This window comes from Nicotiana tabacum, chromosome 1 (assembly GCF_000715075.1).
Source record: "Nicotiana tabacum cultivar K326 chromosome 1, ASM71507v2, whole genome shotgun sequence".
NCBI lineage: Eukaryota > Viridiplantae > Streptophyta > Magnoliopsida > Solanales > Solanaceae > Nicotiana > Nicotiana tabacum.
The window spans coordinates 70,709,880-70,734,969 of record NC_134080.1 but is presented as its reverse complement, the minus strand read 5'-3'; the positions used below and the strand labels follow the sequence as shown (position 1 = coordinate 70,734,969).

At 36.9% G+C, this 25,090-nt stretch overlaps 1 protein-coding gene across 1 annotated transcript in view; it reads right to left on the bottom strand.

Annotated features, from left to right (window-relative positions):
- The window catches only part of LOC107777328 (protein TIC236, chloroplastic-like), a 45,765-nt gene that overhangs the window by 4,208 nt on the left and 16,467 nt on the right, over positions 1 to 25,090 (bottom strand). The window contains 14 exon segments of the mRNA XM_075251440.1: positions 73 to 345; positions 836 to 1,027; positions 1,184 to 1,422; positions 7,731 to 7,987; positions 8,421 to 8,701; positions 8,916 to 9,740; positions 10,566 to 10,697; positions 10,807 to 10,872; positions 11,045 to 11,320; positions 16,499 to 16,621; positions 17,220 to 17,279; positions 17,361 to 17,528; positions 21,323 to 21,851; positions 22,756 to 22,913. Coding sequence (XP_075107541.1) covers positions 73 to 345; positions 836 to 1,027; positions 1,184 to 1,422; positions 7,731 to 7,987; positions 8,421 to 8,701; positions 8,916 to 9,740; positions 10,566 to 10,697; positions 10,807 to 10,872; positions 11,045 to 11,320; positions 16,499 to 16,621; positions 17,220 to 17,279; positions 17,361 to 17,528; positions 21,323 to 21,851; positions 22,756 to 22,913 — 3,579 coding nt within the window.

Sequence of the window (25,090 nt, the reverse complement as noted above, 5' to 3'; positions counted from 1 at the left end):
TATGGAAAGATCAAGCACAGAATCCACTGACCGGCAAAATCAGAAACGGAAAGAAGAAAGAATAATTCTAACCTGGAGGCGCTTCCCTAGTTGAACTTCAACCTCTGTACCAAATGAAATATTGCTGGCCAGAGACTTCAGAGGATCAACACTGGGATCAACAGAAAGCAAGTTGGGGATCTGTGGTGCATAAACTAGCCTCCATCTGGCCTGTCCAAACTCTCCTTTCCCCTCTATTCTTGGCATCAATGTTTCAAGTGTTGCAGTGGCAAGCTTCTTAAAAGCAAGCTGGCCATCACCTTCTAAAATGGATTCAGCTAATTGACTCTCGAAAACTCTAGCAGCCTGTTCAGCCAGAACCGTTTTAAGTTAGTTTAGCCATGTATCAATACATCTCTTGAGCCACATTTACACAAATATTTAGTTGTCCATATAGATATTTGTAATTGTATTCTGCAGTTTATCCCAAAAGCATTAAATATTTGAACTCAAGTATTCAGTAGCGCAGGTGAAACATGAAAGCATGGATGGATGGAAGGATATTGGCATGTTCATTCATTTAAGATCCACCAGCAACGCACGCCAAAGTAATACGATTCTTTAGCTCACTGTAAAATAAACCACTAGAAAAATTGCTTTTGTTTCCCTCCCCCAACCCCTTTCCAACTCATTCTTGTGGAAGCATGCTCGTCTATTTAACCTTTGCGAAATTTAAGATTGTCAGCATCCAATTAAATAAATTTCTAAATAATTTAACGTAAAAAGTTCGCCATCTTTTCATTGTTGTATTATTAGATTGATTGCATTAAGAAAACATTGGCATCAAAGTGACAACCTCAGTAGGTGACAAGACATCTTGCTCCACAGAACGCGTTGATGTGACCACTAAATTATCCTGCCATTTGCTAGCACGACTTTGTATCCTGAATTGCCACTCTGATCCAACCAAAGCCAAGTCTAGCGTTGGGTCAAGTCCATTATCAGGCTCAAATTTGGCTATGTTTAAATGATCTCGCTTCAGTCTCACCTGGATTTGAAGACAATAAAGATATCAGATGAAGAGAAAATGGAATCTCAGAATTCCACAAGGAGCCTACACCCACCCAAGAACAAAAATAAAAATAAAAAAGAGAAAATCAACTCAAAACTTGCCAGGACGAGAAAAGAGTTCAAAAGGTTTAACCTGTGTTGCAACAAGATTGACATCTCCATTCTCAAACATTAATACGCCTTTAGGCTTTATCCACTTGGGATGAGCAACACCATTTAACTCAAGTTCTCCACTAACAGCAAAATTGAGAATTAGAGGATAAACTATCCTCAGTTCTGGTCCCAGAACAAGTTTCAGGTCACTGAGGCGGATATCCAGCTTAGGTTTGCTTTCTACTTGGACGCTTTCCTTAATATCTTCAGCATCTTTACCTGCATATTACAAAAATTGGATTTAACATTCGTAATAATGAACCCAGCAATATCACCTCATCTTAAGCAAGAAAGTCAAAAAGCCATAGGCAGCTGCTGGACCATTTGATGTCAAGTTTTGACGCCACAACACGTGAAAATATTCCCACATTTTCTTCAAAACCAAAGCAAAACACCTTGGGAAATTGAGACAGCAGTATATCTTAGTACATAGTTTTCGAAACCAAACACAGGTGTTGGGCTCCAAATCCAACTTGGAAAACCCAGTTGATCTGTGAGATTCTCGGTTTTAGTTTCTGATTTCCAAAATTTTGAATTTGGTCCCATTTCTTTTTTTTTTTCACTTAGGCTTTCACATTTATAAACTGAATTTTCTTTTGCTTACCGGCTGCATGAGCCTAATAGCTGAACAGCCCTTCTCCTTTTTTCTATTCAGCTATTCAAATATAGTTCTTTTTTTAGCAAATAGAGATATTTTCTGATCATTCTCGTAACTATTAACATATGAAAGCGTCTACAACACTTTAAGGTATTGATAAATGGACCTTGGGCCTAACTCAACCCCAAAAGCTAGCTTATGAGGTGAGGGTTACCCAAGACCATATAAGGAGACCAAGGACCTCAAATCCCACCGATGTGGGACAACTCAACAGGTATTAGTGATAATCTATATTATATTAAAAGCACGAAGGCCCTAAGCGAAATGTCGTTCGCCTTTTTTATCCTTTAAAAATAGAGTTCACACGGGACAAAATAGTCATTTGATTATCGTCCTAATATTTAGTATTTTGAAATCTATTAAAATTTTAGTTACTAAATCTTTCCACGTAGGAAATTCTAATATTAAGGACTTTAAATTTGAGTCGGATTTTACCTTATTTAATTGTGCAACTATTTTCCTTAAATCCAATACTTTCACGTTTCTAAGGTTTTCAATATTACAGATTGTTATTAAAGCTTCTTTTTTTAACGCTTTTGTCTTCATTTTGAAGTAAACTTCAATTTAAATAGCAATATGTTCATAAACAGATATATGAAAATTAAATACAAAATTAATTTGTTTTGTGGTCTGCTATGTAATTATGAATTTGCCACGATTTTAATGATGTAAAAACTAAGAATCCTGCTTTTCCTCTTTAAAGTTTCCTAGAATTATGATCGTTTTAGTTAAATAGGAATCATTTGGAAATCATCTATTGTTACATATCGTTTTATAATTTATCGTATCGTACTGTATTGTATTGTACTGTTTCGTTTTACAAATATAATGTTTGGATAGATTGTGTTATTTTCCATCATTTCATGATATCACACACCAGCGATATAAAGAATAAACTTACAATATTATAAAAAAAAAGTATGATACAGGTAAAATTATTATATAAAAAGGTAGGGTAAATGATAAAATAAAATTATTTAATAATAATGAAGGGTGAGATTGAGAGAAAAAGACAAGGTAACGACGCGACCACACCAAATTGGTCGTTACATAAAGTGGCACATTTCGTCGTTATGTAACGAGAAATTTAACGATACAATACAATAAAATTTAAGTAACAATCAAAACAAATATCGTATTTAACATAACAATACGATACAATACAATGGGTAACAACCATCCAAACAAACTGTAAGTTTTTGTATATTTCTTTTTTCTTTTGTCAGAATTATTTTAAATCATATTTAGACTAAAATAGATGTTTGGTAATAAAGTTAGATAGAAACGACTTCAACTTTTTCTAGAATTTATGACCTTAATAATCAATAAGAACCTTTATTTCATTGCATGGTAATGTTAGGAAAATCCTTTCCAAATTTTCAAATTTTAACACATAAGAATCATTAAGCAATTATTGGAATTCTAATCTTTCGTCGACTTCCTTTTGTTTAATTTTCATTCTAAATTAAATAATAATAAAATTGTTGTGAATATATGAAATATACTGCATCCTACGTGAGAATATCAGTTGTGTTGATTCTAATTTTCACACGTGGACAAAGAGTTAGGTGATTTATAAGTTTACCTTTAAAAATAAAGTTTACATTGGATTACAGAAAGTACATTATAAAATTATTATTTAATAAATTTCTTAATATTTAAAACTTTTAAATTAATAAAATTTTAATTATTAAACCTTTTCTTATTTGAACTATATAAAAACTCCTAATTACTCGAAATTTTTTTACTTTTATTTCTTTTTTAAACTAACTATTTTTTTACCACGTTCTTTTCTTCTATTATTTTTTAAATAAAAATTAATGTTTCCAATTTTGTTAAAACTTCTTAATGGTCGTGTTGATTAGAAGATGGTGATAATAAATAAATTTAACTAGATTGCTGCAAGGAGATCAAAATTAATTATCTATTCTTTTGTATATTTGGTTGATGATACTAAGGATATATACTAACTATAAGACCATGAATCGATTAAGACTTTAGTATTTTAATTTTAAATAAATTAACATTTAAATTTAAAGTTTATAGTATGAATTTTCACTCTATATTTTAAAGATCTTTTGATCTTATATAATCGAAAATTTATTTTATTCTAGAAAAAAAATTAATTACTTCACCATATATTAAAAGCAGTAAGAAAAAAACATATATTAGAAAATACTGAATTAAAATACTTTATTTCCCAGGCAATACCTTAATTTACTATAATGCATATTTCCTTAATGACTTTTTTTGGGATAAAAAAAAGTTTGTTACATAATTTGACTTTAAGAAAAATAGAAATTAGGTATGGAATTCGTCTCATAGCTAATGGAAATTTTCTTTTGATAATCTGTCACTAATCCATAGCTAAAGTTTACTTAGAAATTAATATTTACTGTTTAGCTACATAATTTATTTGTCATAATTTTTTTAGTTGCTCTGTCTAAAATACATATTACCTAGACAATTATTTTCATTTTAAGTTAAAACAAAAGAAGGATAAATGATAGATCACTAAGTTATCAAAATTATCTTGATTGTTTTCATGCTTAGCTAGGTCATCTTCTATTTTGTTGACTAAATAAGATCAATATTCATCATTTTCAAGAACTTATATTTTTAAAATTTATATTATAACTCATACACATTATTTAATAATATTTATGTAATTTTAAAATATATATACTTATTGATATAGGATACACGCGCATTGCGCGTATCCTAAAACTAGATTTCAATATGATCAAACATTATTATTTAGAAAATTCCCTTAATAATAATAATTATTCTCTTTAATGTTAAGAATAAATAATTAAGTCCTAATTAACCAGAAAAGTCTTTGATTTTACTAATTTGTAGAAAATCCAAGTCATTCTTTTTAAAATTCATCATATAAATCGGTTATAGGTAATTGTTAAAAATACAAACATTATACAATAAGATGAAGCATTAGAGACAAAATATATTCTCAGTGAGTTGTCATTACTTATTTTTCTTTCTTTCGATATTCATTTAAACAAATGACAACTCTCTATATTTTTCTACGTACAAAGTTACTTATTGTAAAATACTATCTTAATGTAGGCATTTTAAAACTTAGTATTTGATAATTTCATTTACTTGTTCTTCTTGTACATATATTTTATTGATTGATGCTAAGTATTGACGCGAAATACACGTGCAATGCACGTACACTAAAGCTAGTTTTAAAAAAAATTATAACCCAAATCCAAACAAGACTTTCCCAGAAACAAACATAAACTGACTCTTTTAAAACCACCTCCAAAACCAGGCATTAGTGCAGCTAGTCAGTAATAACTAAAGTCCCTAAGAGCTTTTATATGTGTTTCGTTGTGAAAGTGACTATTCAAATTGAATGTTCTCCATTAGCAAAAGAGAAGAATTTGGATTTCACATAAATGCTAAATCTGGCAAATATTTTTACCCAAAGATCAAGCATTTAAGAAACACTACAATCGTTAAGGTCAATGAATTGCGTTTAACAGTGCCTTCTGCAAAGCATCAGACACAGAGTTAAGTTTGGACATTACTCTTGTAAGATCCCTGTTATCCGTAATGAGGACAGTGGTTTATATCACATAGAAAATAGAGCGTTAAAGACATCAAACACTGCTTAAGATTGACCATATCATAAGTCAAAAATACAAGAAAATGATAGCTCAAGGGTAAACTTAGTAATGGTGAAATATTGGGGAAATTCTCCATTGATTAAAGTCATTCTTCACACTTCTAAGATGGTATGAAGCATACACATTTCCAGAAAGCCGACATATCCTATGAGGCCTTTGTGCTTACACCTCGTCAACCAATATAGGAACTGTATGAAATGTGTCGATCATATTCAAAATCTTGTTTATTGTCGAAGATCAGAAACATAAAGATTTTCAGTTCACGCATCAAGATTGGCATGCCCATTGTAATTCATTATTGTCCCCTTTCCCAGCCGCACGTCTTCTTTCAAATCCTAATACAGAGTCTATGTAGTGCTTGAATAGGAGGCAAAAATATTGTAGTTAATATCAAAGGATAATAAGGGTTGACTGTTTTGTATTGTGCCACACAGTTCAATCAATTATTTATAAATTAAATATCACTGATCATAAGTATCTGCCTAATGTTCCTAAATAAGAGCAGTTTTCATAGTCTATATAAACACACGTGAATAATATTATTTGAGTAATGTGGACCCTTAATAAGTTATATATGGACTGTTAGCAATAGCAAAAACAGCTATAGTTCAATCACAAAATAATTGGGTTGGAAATATGAATCCTCTATTATCCATTCCGCTCCATTTGGGCATGTTAGTGACAACCTCCAAGTTTAGAAAGAAAAAAAATAGCCACACGGCCCTTTCCAACACTTGGCTTCATTTCCTAATGCTCTTTATGGTCCTATAGACTCCCTTTACAAACTAATCTTTTCTTTAATTTTTTTTTTTATAAACTGCAAAAATAACTTTGTGGCAGATGCACAAAGTCTGACCTTCATTAACTAACAGCAATTAGCAAGTATTTTCATTTATAACATTGTTAAAGACTCGATTGGAATGTGCTCAAGTCCCGAAGCTCAGTAACCAGGTCATGTGCTTTGCCTCACTTAGGTGGGGCTAAGGTGCTGTGCCGTGTCCCTCGCTACCCATGGACCCTGTCTTTAAGAAGGTGACACTAGACAATAAACACAGTTCGCAAACTGATATATTAATAGTGAAGACGACACTGTGGATGAAGTATTAGTCACTAGGAATTATGAAACTAAATATTTAGCATATGAAACTCACCCATCATTTTCTTTAAATAAAAAATTTAAAATAGTTTTTTAACTTAATTTCCTATTTCACCCAATTATAGTTTTTTAATTTTAAAATCCTTTTCCAAATAATCATTGTTTGCGTTTAAAGTTATTTTGTTGCATTATACTATTTTTTTTCTTCATTAGTGCCTTCTGTCACTAAAGCCCACGCTTTGATTCTAGCGTGTGCTTGTCCCAACGTATTTTGGTGCTTTTCTACGCTTTTTGCTTTTGACTACTTCTGTAATTATGTAGAAAATTATAATAACTAAATCTGCTAGGATATAATTCTTATACTTGAAATGGAGCACCAAAAAGACTCTTATACTTGAAACGTGGTAATTCTATCTATTATTTCATTTTTGGGAGCTATTGCAACTGAGTCCACTCAAGTCATGAATCATGGAAAAAGGACTTTGATCTCAAAGTCAAAATCCCTTTATGACAATGATGTGGGAGGATGGATGTGCTTAAAATGAACAGCTCATAGAACTTTCAAACTTTAAAGAGAGCAAACCAAATTGAGATAAAATAGAAGCTAAAAGAAATAGAGCTGAAAAAAGATGAAGACTGATATTTTATTTTTGGGGAAAGAGGGAAGGACAATCCAAGTGTAAAGTTCCGGCTCAGCCACTGCACATCCATGCAAGGATATATTTGTTGTTGTTAACAAATGATATACACATGTCTTCATTTTTCCAAAACAGCAAGCTGTTTCGATATCTGGTTCTTTCCACAAACTAACATCAAGCAGGCTCTCATCAAACATGACACGATATTTTTATATCAGTATATATATAACATTTCAATACTAGTCAGCTTAGGCTTAGCCCAAGGGCAATTAGTTAATGCACACCGAATCATGCTAAACAGTGTGAGCTAATGTTTAAAAAGCTTTAGTTTGACAAATCATCAAGTTGACAATCAAAAAGCAATGAAGTACCTACCACGTAAATAGAACATCTGGTTCAAGCAAATAGCCTGAACTCAACCAGGATGCTCGAGTAAATTGATGAAGAAACCCAACTATATAGACTAAAGTTCATACTGAAATTACCTGATGATTGATTGAACTGAATGCTTGAAGCAGCAGGCTTTAAACTGAGGAAGCGCGAAACATACTTTGATGCAACTATACGATTGTAACCTCCAGCTGGAAGTCTTGATTGATCGGATGTCTCTCTATTGAAAGGAGCTGTTCCACTACCCTTGTCGTGTGGCAGGTACGCTTCACCATGACTCAGCTTCATCTTCCCGGAAATGTTTGGTTGCAATATGGACCCACTTATTTGCAATTGAGTATCAACTTGCCCGCTTTTATTTCAGAGATCAAGTTTTAGAAGAAAAGAAGAGATGATAAGATTCAAATGTTTTGCTTGAGCTAAAAAATTCAAAAAGGAAAATAACTGAAGAAAATAGGAAAAGCGGAATGTAAAATGCAGTACAAGCAGTGTAATGTCTACATAGACTCATCAGGAAAGCAGGAAATGGTTTTTAAAAAGAAAACCCCAACATAAGGTGAGCAAAGGAAATACTCTATGTCGTTTAAAACAAAGACTTGAGAAGATGGAAGAGTGACTCGAAGCAGAGAGAAAGCAAGTCAACAGGCTGAAAAGTGGGCCTAGACAGATGAAAACAAAGACTTTAACAATTTGCTTGTTAATGCACCTAGACAGATGAAACACACAGAATCCTGCATAGTCACACATTTAAATATTTCCTATAGATAAATGCACATAAAATATACCTCAAGATATTCTTAGCTCGTACTTCCAGAACTTCACATTTCAAATCAATTTTATCACCATCAGATGCCTCAACTGTTCTGAGTGGCAAATTTCCCTTCACGGAAAGTTTTCCTTTTCTGCTTACCCTACCTTCCAATGAACTAATACTTAGTCTGTTTGAGTTCACTAGAACTGAGCCACCAAAGTTGGTCAGAGGTTTACGAAATACAGGTGAAGATACGGTCGCCCTATGGAAAGATGCAGATCCATCGAGTACTGGTTGTTCAACGGTACCTCTAACCTGTATGTTTGAACAAGTGACGTATATCAGCACTAAGAGAAAGGGAAACAGATACATAATAAAGTGCAACTCCCGATTTTCTCTCTCTCTTTTTTTCTTTCTTCCTTTTTATTTTTTTGAAAATCAACTTTTACCCAACTTGAAATAGTCTGTTGACGCTTCACACTTTCATTTTGACATTTCTGCATGTAATCTAATAAGTAAGTAACCCTACCTGAAGCACAACTTCAGCATTTCCATGGAGCCAGTTTGCATATGGAGACAAAGCCGTCAACAACATCATGCCAGAGTCTTTAATATCAGCATCAATCCTGACTTCCCCGGCATCAAGTAGGTTCCAGTTCAACCCCTTAAGGTTTTCAGCTAGCTGAGTGTCCCAACCCTCCTCATTTCTCTCTCTGGAGCTTCTTTTATCACTAGCTTCATCAACAGGCGCTTTGCTCTTCTCCGCACCCCAACTCCGAACCCACAATGCTTCACTTTTGTCCCTTTCTGAATTATCTTCCTCCAGAACATTATTTTGGACAAAGGTCACAGGAACACTTCCTTGAACGTGTACATGACCATTTTGGATGATTGGTTCAAATTTTGCATTGAACAGGAAACGGCTGGTTGGGGTTAGTGAAGCAACAATTTCAGCTCGACCAAGCTCAATACCCCCAATGGCACCATCTAGAAGCCTTACTTGTACATCACATTCTGGTTTAGCAAGATTTCCTCTAAGATCACCTTCCATATGCAATATGCCTCTTATTGGAGACAGAAATTGCCGCAAAGAATGAACAGCTTCAGTGGCAGTTGATTCAATAACCTGAACCAATGTAGGAACTAAACTAACAGGAAAGTTTAGAACAGCAAAATGTAGGTTAGTCTTTGCTCCAAAGAGAGTTCCATCTGCATGTATCGTGGCATTATCCTTTTGAATAAAGATTCTCTCAAGACGCAAACCATCATCATTGCTGTATGCACCAGCTGCCAGAACACGCTGAGTCTTATAAGCACCCCATTCCCATTCCTCCCCATGAAAGTCGAACTCGGCCTAGAAGTTACAGAAATCAGGACAAAAAGTTAACAATAAGAAGCAACCTGGAAGTATATTGTTCAAACATCTTATGCTGTATTGTAGGCATTAAAATCATTTCAAAAAGCTATAGCTACATATCAACTACATGTTTCTTGAATTTCGCAATCCTACTTAAAAGAAAATATCTTGAAGGGGAGCCTTGGCGTAACTGGTAAAGTTGTTGCCATGTGACCAGGAGGTCACAGGTTGGAGTCGTGGACAACCTCTTGCAGAAATGCAAAGTAAGGCTGCGTACAATAGACCCTTGTGGTCCGACCCTTCCCCGGACCCCGCGCACAGAGGGAGCTTAGTGCACCGGGCTGCCCTTTTTATTTTATTTTTACTTAAAAGAAAACATCTGAGAGGTTTGGCACTGTTTCCACAGGAATAGGCTCCATAACTGTCGCACCAAAGGATGGAGTCCATAGCCCACCCTAATAAAAAATAGATCAGGTGGGGAGGCAATTAGGTTAGAATATTTGCATGTAATACAACCAGCAAATAGGAAGGCTAAGGTCACAAGTGTAGAATAAAAATAAAGAAGCAAAGATTTGCATGCAGATTAGGGATGGAACCAGAATATATTTAGCTAAACAACCAGCTCAAACTTAAATTTTAACACAAAATCAAAATGCTACAGCATAATAACTTTTAGCAGACATCTTTGGAAATAGACTGAATCGCACTATTCTATTGAGTTTTGTGGCCATAATTAAGGTGGGAAACAATATATTGCAATGCAAAGACAAGCAGGAATATTCCATATCAGAATACCATGACTGAAATGTAGACTTATTTTACCATTGTGTCTCCGTTTCCTCCACCACTTGCGTCTAAAGAGCCGCTCCAGTGACCCTTAAGTTCAGCTAAACCAGGAAGATTGAATTCTTCAAGGATAACTTCATCTGAGAGAGTAGAATGACCCCGGATTTCCTATGTTTATTGCCATCAAGAAATGAAAATTTCCATTAACTGAAAATCCAAGAGTAGCAGAATTAGCAAAAGTTTCCAAAACCTATCATGGTATTTTTTCGATAAGTACCTCGAGCAACTTCTGGAGGCTTTCAGTATACAATCCGATTAAATGCAAACTTTGGATGAAGAGGTCCTACAAGCAAGTAAAAAAGAGGGTTAAAATTTTTATTTAGTGGAATCATTATTTGTATTTAGTGGAAATCATTCTGCAACCAATTCAACCAATTCCATGCCCTCCAATCCTGTCTTTTTTCATTATTTCTTTACGAGAAACAGATAATTTCATTATTTCGTTATTTCATTACCTTTGACCTTGATTGAACAGCAGGGTCAGAACTTCTAGAGAGAAGCCTTGCAAGCGGAAGCATCTCAGCAATCTCAGCTCTTGGAACCTCAAGCCTCATTCTCCATCTACCCATGGAGGATATAACGCTACCCAGATGTCCAGTCATTGCTCGGTGAAACAAATTACCTCTCTCCTGGCCAGATGGCATCCGATCTCGTGTGCCTGGCAGTACATATTCACCTTGAAGCTCATATTTACTATTGCTTTGCTCCAAAATGGACTTCTCAATGGTGATCTAAGAAACAAGGTATCAACCAAATTGCATTACTAAAACTTGGTACTGGTAAAACCTTAATCATGATACTGAAATAGATAACAGAATTTGTCATTCTACATCATTAATAACAACAGCACATATAAGAATATGCATTCCATAAACCACACCATTACACAGCTGAAAGGATTTATCCCCTTTTTAAATAGAAGAAAGCAGACAGTTTTCTGTTGTCATTGAAATAGTCCTTTTGAGCAATAAAACAAAAAGATATGATATATTAGTACATCAATCAGAGGTGGACCTACTCACAGGGTAGAGGGGTCACCAACCCCCAGTAATCTCGGAAAGAATGTACGTATATATATATATATATATATATATATATATATATATATATTTATTTTGGTTGGCACTGCAACTCACAAAAGTTGGGCAGCTGCATTGGTTTGTTTGGGGTGCACAGATTGACCTTTAGCATGCTAACTTGGGTTCAATTACCACTGCAGCATTCGCCAATTTTTTTTTCTTTGTAGCAAGTAATTGATATGTCTATGTTAAAAATAGTGGTGCCTCTACCACTTTCAAATTTTGGGTCCGTCTCTGACATCAATGAACTAGCACTTAAATATAACCGTCGCATGATTTAGGAGATTTAAGCTTCAAGCCTTTATCCATCACATAAAACAATTACCTTAAAGTTTTTAGAGCCTATGAATTAAGTAGGTTCATCTTATCTAAAGCTTACGCTTGTCAGACTTTAATTATGCCATCAAAACATTCACATATGTAGAGGTGGATCCAGAATTTGAACTTGATCGTAGGACCTTTAACTCAAGCACTGAAGTGAACTCACTGTACTTTTGAAATTATGGGTTCAAAATCTAATATAGCTGAAATTTTGTGCTTTTTCACATATATAACTGTGTTCCATGTCAAAAGTACTGGGATCGGTTGAACCGTAGCTCAAAAGCTACATCTGCCATTGCACATATGAGAAGTATTCTTTTACGTAGTGGGACAAATGCAAACTGTTTGATGGTCTGATGAAAGGTAGAGTAAAACCATGAAATTCACTAGCTTTACTACTTTCTTTCAACAAAGTTGTTAATAGTCAAAAAAAGAGGTTAGAGAAGTTTGAAGCAGCAAATATGCATGATTGAATATTGATATAAGAAGAATCAGGTGTATATCACAAATAAAAGGAGGAAGAATAGTAATTAGTTAATACCTGCATCTAGAGAATCTTAGAAAGTGCTAGGATTGGGTTTATCTTAAATGGTTCTGAAAAAATCTTTTATAGTAGGTCTTGCTTCTCAGGGAATCTCCATAACCATAAAGTTGATTTTCTTCAAACAATGTAGAGAATAACTTAATGGAGTTGGATCGGATTTCTTTTTCCATATGAATTTTCTTTTGCGAAATCAGTAAACTGTATTAAGCACTTCTCTCATAGCCAAACTCTCTATAGACTTATCAGGATCCACATTAATCCTGCGTAGGCTAAAAGAGGATCAAAGTTTATTCTCTGCGTATTCTATGCTCAGCAACAGTTTTAGCTTAGCAGTAGCATAATCTGGTTCAACTGTAAGATATAGGAGGGAAGGAAAAGAAAGAGGTAAGTGCGAAGACCTAATTTAAAACAACCGATTGAGTTCTACATAGAATCAACAGGCAGGAATGATCCAGCCAACTTACCGAGGAACAAGACTTGGTGGAACATGATCTCTGCATGTATTTGGTGGATAATTTGGAATGAGTGGAACTTAAGATGCTTTGAGGGGATTGTCAACTCTAAACAGAAGATCATTTTGAATTGTATATTTTTGTTTCATATTTGGTGCAAAGAAGATGACGACGGCAAAGTTTTGATGGGAGATGACCAGATTAAGAGGAGGTGGCAGACCTACTTTCATAAACTTCTAAGTGAAGAAGGAGATCAAGATATTAGACCTGGGGAATCGAGGAATGCCGACAGTCACCATGAATTAAGTAATTGTAGGGACATTGAGATCGATGAAGTCATGGAGGCAATGCGTAAGATGAGAAGGGGCAAGCTACCGGGCCAGACGAAATCCCGGTTGAACTGTGGATGTGTGTGAGTAGAGCAGGCTTGGAATGGCTTAACTGCATTGTTTAGTGTTATATTCAAGACTAATAGGATGCCTGAAGAGTGGAGGTGGAGTACAATGGTCCCGTTGTATAAGAACAAAGGTGATGTCCAGAGCTGTAACAACTATAGGGGCATCAAATTACTAAGTCATACCATGAGAGTTTGGGAGAGAGTGGTAGAAATGAGAGTGCGAAGGACGGTGTCTATTTCAGACAACCAGTTCGGGTTCATGCCGGGGCGATCTACCACAGAAGCTATCCACCTTATTAGGAGGATGGTGGAACAGTACAGGGATAGGAAGAAGGATCTTCACATGATGTTTATTGATCTGGAGAAAGCGTACGATAGGGTTCCTAGGGAGGTCTTATGGAGTTGCTTAGAGGATAAAGGGGTCCCGATTGACTATATTAGGGTGATTAAAGACATGTATGATGGAGCTAAGACTCGGGTTAGGACAGTAGGAGGCGACTCTGAACATTTTCCAGTTATTACGGGGTTGCACCAAGGGTCTGCGCTCAGCCCATTCCTATTTTCCCTGGTGATGGATGCACTGACTCATCATATTCAAAGGGGAGGTGCCATGGTGCATGCTATTTGCTGATGACATTATTCTAATTGACGAGACACGAGGCGGCGTCAACGAGAGGCTAGAGATTTGGAGACATGCTCTTGAGTCTAAAGGTTTCAAGTTGAGCAGGACGAAGACGGAATACCTCGAGTGCAAATTTGGAGTTGAGCCGACAGAAGCGGGAGTTGAAGTGAGGCTTGACTCTCAAGTCATTCCCAAGAGGGGTAGTTTCAAGTACCTTGGATCGGTTATTCAGGGGATCGGGGAGATTGAGGAGGATGTCACACACCGTATAGGGGTGGGGTGGATGAAGTGGAGGTTAGCGTCGGGAGTCTTGTGTGACAAGAAAGTGTCACCGTTACTAAAAGGTAAGTTTTATAGAGCAGTGGTTAGGTCTGCCATGTTATATGGAACTGAATGTTGGCCGGTAAAGAACTCACACATCCAGAAGATGAAAGTAGCAGAGATGAGGATGTTGAGGTGGATGTGCGGGCATACAAGAATGGATAAGATTAAGAATGAAGATATTCGAGAGAAGGTGGGCGTGGCCCCCATGGAGGACAAGATGCGGGAAGCAAGACTCAGATGGTTCGGGCACATTCAGAGGAGGAGCACTGATGCACCGGTGAGGAGGTGTGAGCGACTGGCGGTAGTGGGCACGCGGAGAGGTAGAGGACGACCTAAGAAGTATTGGGGAGAAGTGATCAGACAGGACATGGCGCGACTTAGGATTACTGAGGACATGGCCCTTGACAGGGAATTATGGAGGTCGAGTATTAAGGTTGTAGGTTAGGGGAGAGTTGTGAATATTTCTACGTGAGACTAGCCAGTTAGGAGTTAGACTAAGAATGTCAATGGTCGTCTATTGATGCAGGGTTTTACCTGCTAGTTTTACTATACCAGCCATCTTTTTCGTATTTTGTATTCTGTATTTCATATCTATTGTATTGCTGTTATTTTATTATGCATTTATATGGTACTAATATAGCGGCTTTTGTTGCTTTTTGAGCCGAGGGTCTCCTGGAAACAGCCTCTCTACCCTTCGGGGCAGGGGTAAAGTCTGCGTACATATTACCCTCCCCAGACCCCACTTGTGGGATTATACTGGGTTGTTGTTGTTGTTGTATTTGGTGCAAAGAAGCACTAGTAGAAGATGTAGATTCAGTAGTTGACATCTTGGGTTCTTTGTAATTAGCACATGACTAACTTTTTGTTCTTTTTTGGGGTCCTGTAACTCAGGTTCCTCTTAGCTAAATCTTTGTGCTAAGGACTGCTTTCATTGTTAATAATATAAATGTTATCTTGTTCCAAAAAAAAAAAAGGCAGGAAGAAGGTTGGGTCATATCCATTCTTGAAGTTTTAAACAATGCCTTAAAGACACTCTAAGAAGTTCCGGACTTCGAAATTTGAAACCTATTTCAACCATTTAAAAGCCTTCATTAGATTTATTTTTTTATCCTGATGAGAAAGAACATGTATATGATCATAAAAGAACAAACAAAATCACCTCGGAATCCCCAAAACAGTGAAAGTAAAAGCACCAGGAAATACACATCACCATTTTATTTTTAAAGAAAGAAGAGTTCATTTGACAAGCAGGGGCGAATTTGTAGGCAAATTGACGGGGCACGTGAACCCATGGTCTTTCCATCAAATTAGGTATTTTATGTACAACTTTATTGGAATTAGTCTAGTATTCTCTGCTGGCACCCATGCTCCAAAGAGGCTAAATGGTGCACTTGGTTGAATGATAAGTTATTTACCTACAGGACTAGGGATCAAATCCCACTTTAAACTTTTTTTTTTCTCCTTTTTAGTGATGCACCCATGTTATAAAAATCCTAGATCCGCCTCTGTTGACAAGCCAAAGACTTCTACAAGAAATTATAACCGGAGAGGTCTAAATAAAACAAATGGAAAATATTAATTTAAAAAGACAGCACTGCAAGAGGTGGTAATTCCAACATAAAAATTGAGAAGAAGACATCAATAAGATGAACGTTTTGGACTCTCTCTTGAAAAAAGAAGGGACAAACATCACAAGACCCCTTTTCTCTTGCCGAACAAGAGGTTATAAAGTCTCTCTTACCCCATACAAACTAAAGAGGCATGTAACATACTCCCAAATATGCATTGTCAACTTGATAAATATTTTGAATTCTTAAACTCACACTTTTTAGCAATTTAACATTAACATTCTACACTCTCTGTTGGTGATGGTTATATAGATCACAGAGACACCAACTTTGTAAACTAAAATTAAACTTAACGGAAGATAAGTAAATACAGCTTTTTCAGTTCTTGCAAAAACATTTTCTTTTCTCGGTTAAAAGACAACAGCTTTTAAAATTCAACGTAGTTCAGCGTTGATTGTAGTATTAGCACTGCAAAAATGCGAGCTCAAGAAAAGACCAGATAACTGCAAAAACTCTAATGAAGACATAGGAGAAAACATAAGCACTTGCAACATCCCCACTTCACAATAAATAAACAAAAAATTAAAAAAGGATGTACTCACAACATCTCCACTCCACCTAGCAGCAACATCTAGAGCTTCACCCAACAAGCCGCTGAATTTTGGCCGGAGTACTGACAACTCCCCATGACCTCTTCTTTTCTGAAAGTTGAGTTGAATTTCCGCCTGAGAGTAAAAGTAAAACTTTACAATGTAACTATTTGCTAAATTGCGGATCCTCTAAAACGATACTCCATTCACTGCTTTATTACTTGAAAAGACTAGTGTGCTTAGTAGTGTAAGTCAATTGCATCAGTCTATTAGCATTAGATCATTTTGGAGTTTACGGCGTACAAAAATCTAGAGGGGAAAAGAAAAATAATTGATGGGGAAATGTTGGAAAGAATGGTTTCGTACAAAAAATCTTTTGATATTCAAATAAAGGGACTTTCTGAATCACTTCCAAGTATTGATGGTAAGAACACCTGATCCAGGAGATGAGAAAATGCAAGCAGAAAAGCCAGATAAACATAAACTCTATCTGAACCTCAACACCTAAGGCATGACGTAACTTATTTTCACGCAAAATTTCAGTAGTTTAGTTCCAATAGTTTCTTTTTACCTTTTATCAAAAGAGAAAAAAGAAGCTTTTATAACCCTTTAGTTTTTGAGACGTGTGAAGGATGATGATTCAAAGCTTCCTTATTATGCAAGTATGACAACCAAAACTCTTGACCAGGCAGTCAATCAAAGAACAAATTATTTCAGCTGGATAACAGATTACCCTTTGAATCGTTCCACGAAGCGAAGCCAGCTCCAATTCATCCAAAGGCAAATGTCGCACCTGGTATGCAGGTAAAGGCAGTATAAGTCGTTAAATCAAGCATCTTTATGATCATTAAAGACATGGAATAAATGGAAATACCTCTAAATTAGCTGAGTGCAGCGGCAGATAGCACATGTTAGCTTTTAAGTGTCCCTTCTGGAAGGAAAAAGAGAACATTTTGCCAATCATATTCTCTTCAGAAAGAGGATGAAATGGTCCTCTGACCTCCAGAGTAAGACTTTCATCTGGTCTCCCCATGGCATCCAACTGTATAGAAAATAGAATCAAAATTTAAACACTACAAAATTCATCTAATGGGTATAAATAATTAGAATTTGTAACAAAAATGGACCTTGGAATAACTCAACTCCATAAGCTAGCTCATGAGGTGAGGAATGCCCAAAACCATAAAGGGAGATAACGGCCCATCCCTCAACAAATGTGGGATATTCTAAGAGAACTAAAGCAACCTAAGAGGTGCTAAACAAACCTCGTTCCCATACAAAAAAAGGCAATAATTAAAAAAAGACTAGAACCTAAGTATTGGCATTCTAACTAATCTCATGTATTTAGAGTAGACACTACTCACTTTCTCCAGGCAATCACTCATGATTAGCCACCAATAGCTTGCGGTTATGAGCAAGGTGGGTTCTCTACCCACTAAATACTTGGGATTGCGCTTGGGAGCTTCGCAAAAGGATCTTGCAATGTGGAATCCGGTTATAGGAAAGGTTGAAAGGAGACTAGCAGGTTGGCAAAAGCGGTACTTGTCGAAGGGTGGGAAAGAGTACTCATAAAAAGCACTTTATCGAGCATTCCCACCTACTATTTGTCTTTGTTGCAAGCACCAACGAGACTCACAGAAAATTGGAAAAGCTCCAAAGAAATTTCCTATGGGATGCGGCTGATGGATAGAAAGATACATTTGGTAAATTGGAAACTCGTTACAGCACCAAAGAAGTGGGGTGGTCTAGGGGTAAAAGATCTGAGGCTGTTCCATAGAGCATTATTAGGAAAGTAGCTATGGAGATGTGGGGTGGAGGAGCATGCCTTATGGAGAGAGGTAGTAGTAGAGAAATTTGGTTCTATGGAGGGGGGTTGGAGGACTAAGACCATTTCAGTTCCATTTGGGTGTAGTATGTGGAGGAGCATAATGAAGGGTGGGAAGACTTCAGTGGTCACATTACCTTTAAGGTTAGGGACAATAGAAGAATTAGCTTTTGAAACCACACGTGATGCGGGGAGGATACCTTGAGGACCTCATTCCCTAATATTAAGGCTGGCATGCGGGCCGAGCTCGGGCCTAAGTGGGCTTCGTGGGCCCGGTCCCAACTTAAACGGGCTTCGCGGGCTTTTTGTAGGAACCGGCCCGGGACCTAATGGTCCCGGGCTAAGTGGGTCGATACCGGGCCTAAGTGGGCCCAACAGATACTTTCTATTTTTTTTAAAATTTTATAAAAGTTAGAGAAAAAAAATGGTAATAAAAATATCTAAGGCAATTTCATGTAAATTATATTTATAGAATTGTGACCTAAATTTTTTAATTCAAATTTAAAGACAAAAATATTGTAAAGAGATATTCAAAGCAATGCGTTATAATTTTATTATAGCATTATAAAAACATGACAATATCTTTCTTAGTCTTCCTCCCCCTATGGAATGAGCACAACAAGGTGCTAATACCACCGTTGAGAAGAAAAAGAAACTAATCAAGATGTGCCAAAATACAAGTTACATATTAATTTTTGTTCATACAAGTTACATGGTATCTCTTACAAATTTCATAAATCCTTCAAGGTCCGGAGGAATTTCCGTTGGTGGTGGCAGAAAAGAAGTTTGGTCATCACAGCTTCCGGGTGAAGCAGCATCCTCCCCAAGTTCAGCTAGCATCATTTGGATTATTATTAGTTGGGTTAACTTCAGGAGCAGGACTAGTGGATGTATCGCCATCCGGTTGCATTTCATCAAAATCTATTTCTTCATCATCATTTTCATCAATAGTTGGATTACCATAAAGAGCATTCATATATTCATGATTTAATTGTTCACAGGGTGCAATATTATGGCAAAATTGACTCTCGGTAAATTGTAATAAACTATTATCGCTATCAAGAATAGCAGGTGTAGGACGGGTAACAGGTTTGGGTCGGGGAGCCGGGGGAAGTGGAGGAGGAACAGATTGGCCACTAGATTCACCACTCTTGGAGTTCCCTTATTTTTACTAAATATTTCTTTTAAGGAATAAGCCATCTTAATTAATCAAGCAATACAAAGTAAATAAAACAAACAAAACTATTATATTAAAACGTAAGAGTTGGAACGAGTTTACCGAATTGACGAACTTATTGAAAATTAATTATCGTTGAAGACTTGAAGACTTCAATTCACCAACTTCACAATTTTTCACAAATTGTAACAACAAAGTAAGCAATTATAGAAAAAAATTAGAGAGAGATTGATGATTTGGTGAGAAAAATGAAAGAATGAGGGGTATTTATAGTTGAAAATAGGGAAAAAGTGTAATTATAAAAACTTTGGGGTTAGAACAAAGTTGGGGGGTTAAATGGCTATTTGGCAGAGGAAACGACTAGATTTTAAATGCCCAAACGGACAGATTTTTTTAAAAAAAATTATGGCCGTTGGGACCGTTTAGGACCGGTCCGGTCTCGGTCTCGCGGGCCTCAAGCTAAAGACCGGCCCACTTGCCAGGCCCACCTCCCCGATCCCGGTCTTAAACGGTTCAGTCCGTTTAGGCCCACTACCCACATGGGCCGCGGTCCCGGTCCTGGACCGGCCCACTTGCCGGCCTTACCTAATATGTACACAGTTTCGAATCATAGACCATTGACAGTCCACCAGATTCGTAGGGAGCATGAACGGGAAGTTCTATGGGACCTCACGTTTAGGAGAAATCTGCAAGAGGAGAAATCTGCAAGACTGGAGATTGGGGAGTTTCAAGGGTTGATGGAGCTACTCTACAGGCAAATCAGGCCCCATTTTATTAGTGACTCATGGAGATGGGCGTTGAGGGGTGATAGTCTATTCATTGTCAAATCTTTCTATCAAAGTTTGCTGGTGAGGGAGGAAACACACTTTCCACATCTATCGATTTGGATTCCTAGGGCGCCTAGGAAATATGCTTGTTTGCATGGTTGGCAGCAAGCGGAGCAATTCTGACAGCTGAGAATTTGAGAAAGAGAAGTATTATCCATAACAGCTGGTGCTATGTGTAAATGTCCGGGCGAAGAAGTTGGTCGTCTATCGGTGCATTGTGTAGTAGCATCGGGATTGTGGATGGTGGTTTTGAACTTCTTTGTTGTTCTGTGGGTTATGCCAACTACTATTAGAGACGTATTGCACAACTGGGATGGTAGACTAGGAGAAGAAGACAAAAGGCATGGGACGTTGCTCCGTTAGCTCTTATGTGGGTCAGAGAAAGAAATAGGGGAGCTTTTGAGGGGATTGAAAATAATTTTATACACTTGGGGAATAGTCTTTTGTCTTTGATTGCTTTTTGATGCACCCATGAGATCCCTACTTGTTTAGATGATTGGGTGCCTTTCGTAGAGAATCATGTTTTGTTGTAGATTCTCTACTTTTTGGTATACCAATATATACGGGATTTTCCCCATTGCTAATAATGTCTTTTACCTTATAAAAAAATGTATGCCATATCATCCTTCCATAGAGATGAGAACCAAGATACTAAATCACGCCAAGCCGACGAGTCAGAAACCTTTAAACAGAATCCCCACAGACCACAAAACCTTGGGACAAAAATAAAAAAGGACAGGCATATAGAAAGATTTGCAATTTTCTGTAATTAATTTCCTGTTAGGATGGATGCATTCTCTTTTCCAACCAACAACTCAGGTGTTCAGAAGATAACAAAGATGATCCCATGGGTTCTTCAGATGAGGACAACCTTGTCCACCAATATTTTAGGTAGGCAGAAATTTATTCAAGAGCTGAGGACTAAGTTGTAGCAAGGAATATTCAAATGCTGTTTCAAACATAAACTTGGGGTATACAAAAATAAGAAACAAACTAATGCGGCATACCTTAAGACCCTGCTGTGTGATGCTCAATGCTCCAGCCATCTGAGGTGCCAGCATCAATTGATTGAGTTTGAGTCCAGAGATTGAAACTTCACCAGAAAGAGTATCTGTAGCATCATTACATTCAACTGGAACATCTTCTGATCTCTTTTCAGAATGCACAAAATGCTGGTCAGCAATGCTGGAAGCTTTAACAACCTTTCCTTGAAACTTTATCCTTCCAGTTGCTTTCAGGTGAACAGGTTTTGGAGAATCCAAAGCATATGAAGAGACTGAACTGAAAAATTCGAAACTGCGCATTCTCAAATCCAGTTCAACTCCTTCCACAGTAAAGGGCAGGGGAGCATTCACGTGATAATCTCTCAGGTTTAAACAGTAATCATCACGATAGGAGGTCAGAACTTTTGAATACAAGTCAAAAGCAACTGATGAAGAATTAACAGTTATATGATCAGGTGAAATTATGATATCTCCACGAGCATCTGTGAGTGATCCTTCAGCTTTGGGTGCCGTCCATTTGATATCAAACCGTCTGCAACCAGAAATTGGTCTATCAGCAATGTCATGATAAATTTTTATCAAACTACTAGAAATACAACCTTTTTAAAAAACATAAAAGCATCAAATAGGGGAAAATTACTTACCCTTTTTCCGATAAAAGAAAATTTTATTAAGTAAGGAGGTTAAACAGAAAACTAAGATATCTTCATCCCTGAAAAAACGTCTACATCAGATAAACAGAGCCAGGAGCCTTCAGCTCTCATGCGAAGATCACAAGCGCTAAAACATGAAAAGAGCCTATTGCCTTCTTTTGGGACACTAAGACCCGACCACAAAGAAACAGGAAGATCACTATATCTCAAACATAATTTATCCTGAGAAACCAATCTTTGGTAACAATGATGCAGTCCGAGAAACTAATCGGAAATGCTAGCATTACATTCTACCAACGACATAATAGGCAGTGAAACACCTTGCTAGACAATCTTTCCCCCCAATATTAACATTGAAAATTTTACAGAATGAATGTGAAACCACAAAAGATTCAGCAAAAAGCCCAAACCATCTCCACCACAAACCTCTTGCAAACGAGCAACGGAGAGAAGATCTAGTTGTTCTTGCACATAATGCACCAAACTTGACTTATGGTTTTCTAGAGTGTTCTCAGCTGTAAAATTCTATTGGTGCTATGGAGCACAGACCAATCAAAAGCATTGGCTCAAAGTTAGGAGAATAAAAGAGGCCTGAGGGGGACTCCCTGAGGGTTGTCGGTGCCCGCGAGGATGGATGAAGATTTTTATCTGAAGGCCACAGCTGAATCTAGATACCAGATGTGTTATGAATATAAAATATTACCATTCAGAAAGTAGATACAGAACTGTCTATCTAAAGACATATGACACCACCATTAAGAAAGATGTGACTAGAAATCTTACGGCTTCAATAAAGACCCAGAAATCTTCGTATCTCCATTTAAATGACCCAACTTAAGAGGCATCAGCTGAAGGAAACCAGGTAGATAGCGATCCATGGTCTTATCAAAGCTTAAATTACCAGAGAAGTTCACATCCATAGCCGTGTCATCAACCTCTCCCTGCAAAATTGAAAATGTCAACACCAAGGTTACGGACATGATCAAATATGAGAAGTTGGACATTTAAGGTAATTTACTGTTCCTCAAGATTTAATATGGTGTCACAAAGTCAGCAAAAAGTCAAAAACATGTTTTTGTGTTGTATAATTTGAATAGGAAAAAAAGGCCCTATTTTGAGCTTGTCTTCCTGTGCATTTATCAGGAAACTATCCAGATATTAAATTAGTTGAACTTATATTCTTCAAAAGTTAACCAAATGTTTTGGCCTGTGTAAACACAAAGTGGGGTGAAAAGATGAAAGATCCTTTTTTTGTTGGGCCAGATGAACAACAAGCAAAAAAGAGATACTTTTTAAAATACAACCATGATGAGATAACTTGTTCAATTCAATTGAGGATGTTGCAAAGAGTTGATCAACAAACATTGACTTAGAAGTAGTAGACATATTACTCAATACTCAATAGCGTTTTGCGAAGAGGAGGGGCACATATGCTCTAGTGAGGAGGTGCTACAGGTTGGCAGTGATAGAGAGATAGAGGTAGACCGAGGAAGAATTAAGGAGAGGTGATTAGACAGGACATGGCACATCTTCGGCTCACCAAAGACATGACTTTAGATAGGAGAGCATTGAGGTCGAAGATTAGGGTAGACGGTTAGCAAGTAGTCGAGCGATTAGGGTAAAAGCTTAGCAGGAAGTCCAGTGATTCCTCTCCTTTAGGGTAGAAGGTTAGAGCGACTCCTCTCCTTAGTATGTTAGATGCTCCTCTTCTCCTTACTAGTATTATTGTTATTACACTATATTTATCTTGCTCTTCAATTTTATGACTACTGAGCGAGTGTATCGGAAACAACTTCTCTACCCCACAAAAGGGGGAAAGGTCTGTGTGCACCCCACTCTCCCAGACCCCACTCGTGAGATCACACTAGGAATGTTGTTGTTGTTGTTGTACTCAATAGTGTCCTCTCAACTTAGATAATTCTTATTTATCAACATAACTTGGTTAATTAATTATCATCCAAGAAAGACAGATTCGTACATACACATATTTATGTCTCACACAAGATATGTATGAAGATTGATTTCTTGTCTTTCATGGATTATCCAGCTTTAAGAAGATATGTGCTACTAGTTCTCAATTTTACTTTATCTAATTAATGTTATCCTTCAGACCACTATAAATTCTAGTTTGGTCAGGGTTTTGAGGGAACTTCTTCTTATTGTCCTATCTAGAAAACTCCGTAATGTTGTATGCTATCACAAAACCAACACTGTCTCCTTCTTAGACCTTCATAGATTAGCTACTTGACCAATTTGACAGGAAGTAACTCCGTTTTGCACTTTCCTATCCTAATTAAAAAGCAAAAAAGTAATGTAAAATTACCTCTCAAGTAAAAGCTGTCCTGGTGGGGCCATGTTGTGTCTTGCAGATTGTTAGAACACTCCCTATCAGTAATTTAGCATAGATGACTTAATTTAGCATAGATGACTGGTTTATATTTTGCTCTAAAGTTTTTTTGATTAGGTAAATTGTATTAATCAAAAGGGAGAAAAAACTCCCATGTACAAGAAATATACCAAAAAGTAGAGAATTTACATCAAAACATGATTCTCTACAAAAGACGCCCAATCTTCTATACAAGCAGGGGCTATATGAGTACACCAAAAAGCGATCAAAGATAAAAGACTATTCTTAAGATGTGAAAAAGGAGACTCAATCCCCTCAAAAGCTCTCCTATTTCTCTCCCTCCCAAAATATCCACATGAGAGCTAACGGGGCGAACTTCCACGCCTTTTGCTTTCTTCTTCTACGGAAACCGACCCAGCTATATAACATTTCCTTTACAGTGCTTGGCATCACCCATTGAACACCAAAAAGATTCAGGATTGCCTTCCACAAACCCGAGGACACAGGGCAATGCAACAAAAGATGATCAACTTCTTTCCCTGAGCTTTTACACATGTAGCACCAACTAATAAGTGTAATTCCTCTCTTTCACAGATTTGCAGCAGTCAAGATCACTCCCCTTGCCGCTAGCCAGGCAAAACAGCACACCTTCGAGGGCGTCTTAGGAATCCAGATCGAGGAGTATGGAAAAGTGGCCTCTTCTCTCACCAACATACTCTGGTAAAAGGACTTTACGGTGAACAAACCATCGCCACGCAACCCCCATCTCCA